At 47.7% G+C, this 7,602-nt stretch overlaps 2 protein-coding genes across 17 annotated transcripts in view; one reads left to right on the forward strand and one right to left on the reverse strand.

Moving 5' to 3' along the window:
- Positions 1 to 3,197, forward strand: part of LOC127005235 (protein orai-2-like) — a 14,035-nt gene extending 10,838 nt beyond the window's left edge. For all 11 annotated transcript variants that reach the window (XM_050873990.1, XM_050873987.1, XM_050873981.1 and 8 more), the window contains one exon: positions 397 to 3,197. In XM_050873990.1, the coding sequence (XP_050729947.1) occupies positions 397 to 700 (304 nt within the window). In that variant the 3' untranslated portion in view covers positions 701 to 3,197. The remainder of the gene's footprint in view (positions 1 to 396) is intronic.
- LOC127005234 (aggrecan core protein-like) lies at positions 3,076 to 7,602 on the reverse strand. 6 transcript variants are annotated; one of them, XM_050873974.1, is made up of 5 exons: positions 7,441 to 7,602; positions 5,050 to 5,476; positions 3,983 to 4,423; positions 3,716 to 3,892; positions 3,076 to 3,532 (listed from the first exon to the last, which is right to left on the reverse strand). In XM_050873974.1, the coding sequence occupies exons 2-5, from the start codon at positions 5,303 to 5,305 to the stop codon at positions 3,315 to 3,317; spliced, it is 1,092 nt and encodes a 363-aa protein (XP_050729931.1). In that variant the 5' UTR covers positions 5,306 to 5,476; positions 7,441 to 7,602; the 3' UTR covers positions 3,076 to 3,314. The 6 variants fall into 6 exon arrangements, with proteins under 6 accessions (XP_050729931.1, XP_050729934.1, XP_050729932.1 ...); XM_050873977.1 differs by having other exon boundaries at positions 7,446 to 7,585; XM_050873975.1 differs by lacking the exon at positions 7,441 to 7,602 and adding an exon at positions 6,547 to 6,695.

Here is a 7,602-nt window from a genome sequence, read left to right on the forward strand (position 1 = left end):
TTTCTTTCTCTTATTCTTTTTTCTTTCATTTATCTCGTTTTTTCTCTTACTTTTTCTTTCTTTCGTTTTTGCTCTCATTCTTTCTCTCTAAATGAACTGAACTGACTGACTGACTGACTCCGAACCACCAAGACTGACAGAGAGAGAGAGAGAGAGAGAGAGAGAGAGAGAGAGAGAGAGAGAGTGCGAGAGTTTCATAGCTTTGCGTAGCTGGTGAAAATAAAAAGAAAGGACCCAGAGATACATTGAGGCTGCCTGAACAAGGGTTATAAATTGTTTCATGGACCCACAGATACATGAGCTCAGACCCTGTACACTTCTAATAAGTAAATACAAATAGGTAAATACATTGAGGCTGCTTGGACAAGGGTTACAAGTCGTTGCGTGGATCCCCAGGTACATCGAGGCTGCCTGGACCTTTTCTACGGTGCTGGGTATCCTGCTCTTCCTAGTTGAGATCGGCCTCCTCAGCTGGGTCAAGTTTCTCGGCTACTCCCGCAACGCCGCCGTCGGCTCCACGGTGCTGCTTGTGCCTATCGTTCTGCTCTTCACCCTCTTTGCCTTCCACTTCTACTGGAAACTCGTGGCCCAGAAGGTGGAGGATGCTGACAAAACCCTGCAGGAGCTTGAGGAGCAGCTGAGGGTGGTGCAGCATACGGAGCGCCAGCAGAACGGGCAGTCAGCCATCCAGGTGGTGTGAGTGCCGGCCTGCCACAGGAAGAAGAGAGGGAGCTTCACAGAGGAATGTACTTGATCCTCTCTGTATGTGATATTCTTTGATATACACCTTCTTCTAGACACTGTACAACTTCTATCTGTGCTTTATATACATGTGAAAGTGTGTGTGCGTGTGTGTGTGATGAGTAAACTTTAAAAGAGTTGTTATGAATGGTTAGTGTGATAGAGTGGATGTGAGGGATCAAGAAGCACAGCAGTAGTGGAGGATGTGGCGACCCGATAGAGAGTAATGTTATCTTTGTGCCCCAGAAGCAAGTCTGCTGGGAAGCCTTTGTGTGGTGGACTGTTGTGCAATCTCTATGTTAAGGAGAATCTTTATTAGTGAAGGTCTAGGTGCTAGTTTACATTAGTGGCATTACGTATGGTGTCAGGCTCACGGACAATACAGCGAAGACTTTTTTGTGTGTTTGGATCTGCTTCTTGTCATGTGAAGGGTCTGTCTGTGCAGCATCCATTCCATGCTGAGGAGGATTTTGTCAATTACTTAAAAGAACTGAAGGTGAAGAATGTTGTTTTGTTGTGGGTTAACAATCAAATTTTATTTAGAGTATAGACATTTAGTTCCTATATTTATCAATTAGATTTTAAAGAGCTGATTATGATTCCAAGGAACATAAACCAATCTGCATACCTGTAAGTTGCTTTTGATTTAAATTTTAACTGTGCAGAGGCTGTGTTTGTGTGTTGTGGCTTCCCTGAGAAAGTCTGCCGCCGCAGGTGGCTGTTGAATTTAGAATTTTAGACGTACGTTTGTGTGTCCGGCACTGATGGACAGATTTTGCCAAGCAAGGTTGCCAAATCAGCATGTACCTATGTTAACTGAGCCTTCTTATTTCTCTTGAAACCAAGTTTTATTATGCTAATGCAAGCATTTTTATGATTAGTGATAAAACTGTTAACAATGAATTAATATTATTATTAAGTATTGTGCCTGCTGTCAAGGAGAGAGCCAAGAGTGGGAGGCTTGGGAGGCAAGGCTGCATGTTTGGCCCTCTGGTTCGTTGATGTACATACGACAAAACCTATTTTTGATGCAGTGAGTGGTTGTACTAGTGGAGTGGTAATGGCAGTGGTGTGGGTGACGCAGGTAATGCTGAGGTCCTGGCGCTGCACCGGCCTCCCGGGGGGTTGTGGGTGACTACTTGGCGTCTTGGTGTTGCTTGTCTGTTTACTGGTGAATCTCTTGGTACTGATGCAGTGCTGATTAATATTACTTTTAGGTGTGTACACTTGGGCCTTGTTTTCAAGATAAATTCATGTAAGTTACAATATCAGATATATATTCTGTTAGGGGTGTGCTGGAAGTGTGTGCGTGTGAGAGAGAGAGAGAGAGAGAGAGAATATTGGATATTCGGTACACTTATTACTTTTACATTATTTTATAAGACCAGTACATATCCAATACGTTTTGTACTTATTTAGGATAGCAATGCTTTATCCACTTAAGGTTGGAGCAGCAAATTAAGTGTGTTGTGGTTGGCTTGAAGAACAGTTTGTTTGTTTGGTTTGTAGTGAGCAGCATCTTTCAGACCCTGAGTGTTTGGCTCTCCTCCAGAGAGATGAATCTCCTCTTCCATGTGTATATCGGGCACTCATGTCCTTTTCTCAGAGTATTAACATATTTGCAAGTATTATATCCGTGAAACAAATAAATGAGGTGCTAAAGGGAGCAGTCATCAGTGAGCCAGGCCGGGGTGAGGCTCCAAGTGAGGCAGCAGCACCTTGCCGTGGCCGTGAGTGTGTGCAGAGGGAGGTGTGTTGATGTTCAAGTATTTGGATCTTTTGTAAAGCCTCAAGGCTGGGCAAGGGGACAGTTTACAGTTGGAAAGGTTGACTATGGAGTACAATCTAGCAATAAATTGCTTTTGATTATACTTTCTTCTAACTTAATTTACATGTTGTGTAAAGGAACTTTTTTTAATACTGTCTTCTGTACATCATGTCCACCTCAGTTTCATATCACTGTTTGTGGTTTGTCAGCACTTGAGGTCAGCAGTATGCTGCTGTCAGTACCTTATCACCCATGCTGTAGCAGTGGCAGTTGTTCTGCTACAGAGGTGTTCTGTACCTGCTGCGTGGTCATACTTTGTGTAGGTTTGCCTCTTTGTATTCACTGTGTACGTGTTCATTGCACCGTCTTGTGTTATTGTTATCTTACCACCAGTTTATGCAAGGGTTAGGTTCTGAAGTTAGTCAAATTTAGTTATTGCTTCCAGTGTCTTGTGTTAATAATTTGTTTGACAGTTTTAAATACTCTGTATCTTGCTTAGTTTTGAGTGGTTAGTGTATAACCTTGTGTATGAGCTGCTGTATCACGAGGCAGGATCATAAGAGACATACGGTTTACTGTTTTATTTGGAATTTCCAACAATGTTGGCAAATAAGAGTTAAACTTAAAAGTTTCTTACTGCCTTAATATAAAAATATTTTACTCATGCCATTTGAGACATACCCCTTAACAGTAGTTTAATTCACCTATTCCAGAAAATTAAATGACAAAGAATGACCCCAGAACAGCATTATACTGTTGACAAAGAGTTTGTGGCCACGGTCAGGCTGCAGCCACCCGGGCCAGACTAAGTTGCCTTGCTCTCACAGATGAAGGGGTACTTCTCCCCACAGAAGAAGTTGTTCGCCCGATAGCCAGACCACTTGTCGAGGAAGACACACTTCTTGCCAGGGTTCCTGTGTGGCTGGCTTGGCCTCCACTCGCCCTGCTCCACCCTCCTGCCGGTGAGCCACTCCCACTTCTGGCCAGCTGACACGAAGCGGGCACCCACCCAGAAGGCATCGGCTGAACACAAGAAAGACACAATGTTAGAACCAAAAACACTCAATTGTGAACGAATAATGAGCTTGATGCTGGACTCCCAAACGTCTGGATAAACTGGACATATAATCATAACCACCAAACAGCCAGCAATGCAAGACTGGCATGTACAAGATGATGCAAAGCTAAAAGTAAAGTATCACTCACAGAAGCGGGGGGATAGGTACTCCTGAAGCTGTGGTAGTCTCCAGGGGGCAGCCAGTTCGCCGCGGTAGCTCTGGCAGAAAGCATAGGCCTCGCCCCATGACCTCCACTCCCTAGAGTCGTGGACCACCAGATAGCAGCCGTCAGCCAGCAACTGGAAGGGCGAGGGACACCAGGTCGCTACCGGAAGGCAAAAGAAAGGTCATATTACCAAGGTGAACTTTTGGGTAACCTATAATGGTGGAGTTTTATATAATACGAAGGACTTACGCGCTGGTGGTAGCGTGTATGGCAGAGGTGTGGTCGTGGTGGTGGTCGTAGTAGTGGGCCTCGGTCTGAGCGGTCTCTGTGTTGGGAGTGCGAGGTCATCGTCGTCATCTTCGTCAGCATCCACTACATCCTCCTCTTCCTCTTCGTACTGGTCCTTGTCCTTGTCCTCATCCTCGTCGGGTTGGGTCGTGGGAGAGGCCGGAGTGGTCGCTGGCTCGGGGGCGAAGGGCGAGAAGTTGTCCCACCAGTTGGCCAGACCCGTGATGACCTCGCTGACGGGGTTTTCCTCCACGTCATCATAGTTGAAGTCCTCCTCTTTCTCCTCCTTCTCAACCTCCACAGTGAAGGTATCGTCGAGGTCGACCCCAAAGTCATCGTCATCATCCGTGTGCTCGGTGGAGTTGGCCTCTTCGGGCTTCGTGTCCTCCAGTGCCAGGGGCTCTGGAAACATCAATGGAGCTTGGAAAGGTGTCCATTGAGGAAGAGGAAAGTGTTTCAGGAAGGCTACATGGCTGGCAGGAGGCGAAAAGCTAATTATGTGTTTTTACTCATTGGAAGCTGAGAGAAATGCAAAAAAAAGAAAAGTCCAAAGTAAGCTAAGGCGAAGAATACAAAGGAAAAGGAAATGGAAAAGCAAAGTCAATGGAGGCAAAGTTTACAGACAAACAAAGCTCAGTGTAGGTTGAAGTACATAAGTGTGCGCAGTGAAGTAACTAAGAATGCGCAGTAAAGTATAGAAGTGTAAAGAAGGACCTAAGAAGCGAGACAAAGCAGAAAAGCTCAAAAGAAGACGAAGAAGGAAGAAAAGGGAAGTCCAAGTCAGTCACCTTTGTTAACAAGATCAAGTTCAAGACCAGCTGCCGGGGAGTTGTAACTTGTAAGTGAACTGTGAACACCCTAAAGAAGAAGTGTAAGGGTTATAAGTGTACGCAGTGAAGTAACTATGCGTAGTGAAGTATCTAAGTGTAAGGAAGTGCCAAGGAGGACTTAAGAAGCGACACAGAGCGGAAAAGAAGGCCAACAAGGGCGGGCGGCGAGGGTCGATCCATGGCGGACCCTCAAATTACCATCTCCATCGAGGCTCTCTGCTGTCGTAGCGGGGCTGGTGTCGTTCCCCACAGCGCCATCACCGGCCTGGCAGCTCGTCTTCACTTGCTGTCGGAGGTCACGGATCTCTGTGCTCAGGAGGACGAGGAGCTTCTTCATGGCCACCAGCACGTCCGTCATGGCGCAGATATCCGGTTCCTCCCCCATTTCTGCCGTGCTAGCGGGGGCGGCCCAGCACAGCGCCAGCACCATTACCACAGGGGCCTTCCACCACATGGCTGCCACAGGGTAGGCCTATATAGTGATTTGTGTATGTGTCACGTCCTGCACTCTAGTCCACTGCCTGCCCCGGCGCAATACAACACCCTTGGGCACTCCTTCTTGGGGTTTAAAGTGTTCACGTGTGTCTTCTCCCCTCGGGGCTCACCTTTATGCTTGCCTTGTCACCTGAAATCATTAGAATATGTGGCATTTCGTGGTCAGTCAAGGCCGTGGCATACCGACATGGACACTAGCGGCAAATATATATAAAAAAAAAACTCGCACTGGTTATGCATGTAGTCTATAACCCCAAGCGGAAGTAAAAAAAAAAAAAAAAAAGCCCCGGCGCAATACAACACCCTGGGGCACTCCTTGGGGTTTAAAGCGTTCACGTGTGTCTTCTCACCTCGGGGCTCACTCGCATGCTTGCCTTGTCACCTGAAATCATTAGAATATGTGGCATTTCGTGGTCAGTCAAGGCCGTGGCATTCCGACTTGGACACTAGCGGTAAATATATATGTATAAAAATAACTCGCACTGGTTATTCATGTAGTCTATAACCCCAAGCGGAAGTAATAAAAAAAAAGCCCCGACGCAATATAACACCTTGGGGCACTTCCTCTCGGCGTTTAAGGTGTTCACGTGTTCCTTCTCACCTCGGGGCTCACTCGCATGCTTGCCTTGTCACCTGAAATCAAGAGAATGTGTGGCATTTCGTGGTCAGTCAAGGCCGTGGCATACCGACAACGCGGGCCCGTACATGGACACTAGCTGTAAATATATATGAAAAAAAGTCGCACTGAGTATGCATGTAGTCTATAATCCCAAGCGGAAGTGAAGAAAGCAATGATCAATGAGCCAGATGAACGGACAGCAAGGTTTGGTGCGTTGTCCTCACCTCTCATCAACGATTTCGGAGATTTAATCGGGTGTCCATGAGTTTTTTTCACATTCATGGTACAGAAGAGTCACACTACACCACTAGAGTCACTTTACTACCCCTGGAAATGCCCAAAACGCCCACGAAAGCCTTGTCAAATCTGTGTACTTGGCGGACAGCAAGGTTTGGCGCATCGAGTCACACCTCCCACATCAACTATTTCCAAAGGCCGAATAGGATATTAATCGGGTTTTCATGAGGGTTTTTTCACATTCATGGTACAAAAGAAGGGTCACACTACCACCAGGGTCAATAAACTACCCCTGGAAATGTCCAAAACACCTACGAAAGCCTTGTCTAATATGAGGTACGGACAGCTAGGTTAGGTGCGTCGAGCCCAGCAGCACCGGCGGGAGGGTGAGGCGGTGGTGCGTGTGTGCGTGGCGGCCCCGAGACTCACTGTGCCCGCCAAGTCCACCCAGGCACCTAGGCACCCAGGAGGCCCGCCGCTGACGCCACACAAGGGGTGGCGTCAGGGATAAATGGTGTTTTGACGGAGGGGGACGAGAGGACAAGAGTAGGGTGTTCCGCTATACCGAGAGTTAAGCGTTCTGTAGTAGCATCCAAGTTTGAGTCCTGTTATTTCTTCTGGTATGATGAGTAATGTAGTCATCAGTATAAGTAAGATGTAAAGTAACTCGTGAGGCAGGATTACTATAGACTTTGTAGTAACAGGGACGAGTAATAAATGATAAGAGGTATACGTGATGCGGTGAACTGGGAACAGGGAGAGATGGAGACACTTCTGCCGCGGCCACCCCCTGTAGGGAAGTTTCCGCAATGATATTAAGGGAGCAGGGCGTCGGAGATAATAGATAGTTAGATACATGCGGTGCTCTGTGGCCTGTAGCGTGGCTTGGCAGGGGAGCAGCGGCGTAACCCTACTCTGGCGGGCCCACAGGCAAACGATCTCTTGTTTTTGTGAAGGAACTGGGACAAGAGACTGGAGCTGGAGTGGCGTCTATGTTTGGGTACACTTCTGCTCACGCCACGGTTTGCAGAGTGCTAAAGTGCAACGAACTACTGCAGGATCAGCGACGTGAACTGTCTCTCTCGGCACAAGGGTCAGCATGTACGGTGTGGCGGGCGGCGGGGGTGAGCATGGCATTCCTTGTCTCGCCTCTTGCCCCGGATCCTCACGTTTAATAACTTAATCCCATGTTCCTTCAATTCCACTTCATTTATCTTGTCTCTGAACGGAGTAGTGACCTCACGCGAACGTCGGGGTGTCACGACGCTGTGGTGGAGCAGGACGAGACCAACGAGACGAGACGCTCCACTCTGCCCTCTCCCTTCGTCATGTGACTTCTGTTGGAGGGTGGAGCCGCGCCCGCCCCGCCTCGCCGCTCCCACCTCCCACGTGGCCGACAG

The sequence above is a fragment of the Eriocheir sinensis genome, chromosome 29 (assembly GCF_024679095.1).
Source record: "Eriocheir sinensis breed Jianghai 21 chromosome 29, ASM2467909v1, whole genome shotgun sequence".
In the NCBI taxonomy this organism is placed as follows: Eukaryota; Metazoa; Arthropoda; class Malacostraca; order Decapoda; family Varunidae; genus Eriocheir; species Eriocheir sinensis.

Coding starts and splice junctions, on each gene's coding strand:
- LOC127005234 (XM_050873974.1), bottom strand. CDS start 5,305: ATGTGGTGGAAGGCCCCTGTGGTAATGGTGCTGGCGCTGTGCTGGGCC. Junction 4,424..5,049: donor AGAGAGCCTCGATGGAGATG/GTAATTTGAGGG, acceptor TGATGTTTCCAG/AGCCCCTGGCACTGGAGGAC. Junction 3,533..3,715: donor GTACCTATCCCCCCGCTTCT/GTGAGTGATACT, acceptor TCTTGTGTTCAG/CCGATGCCTTCTGGGTGGGT.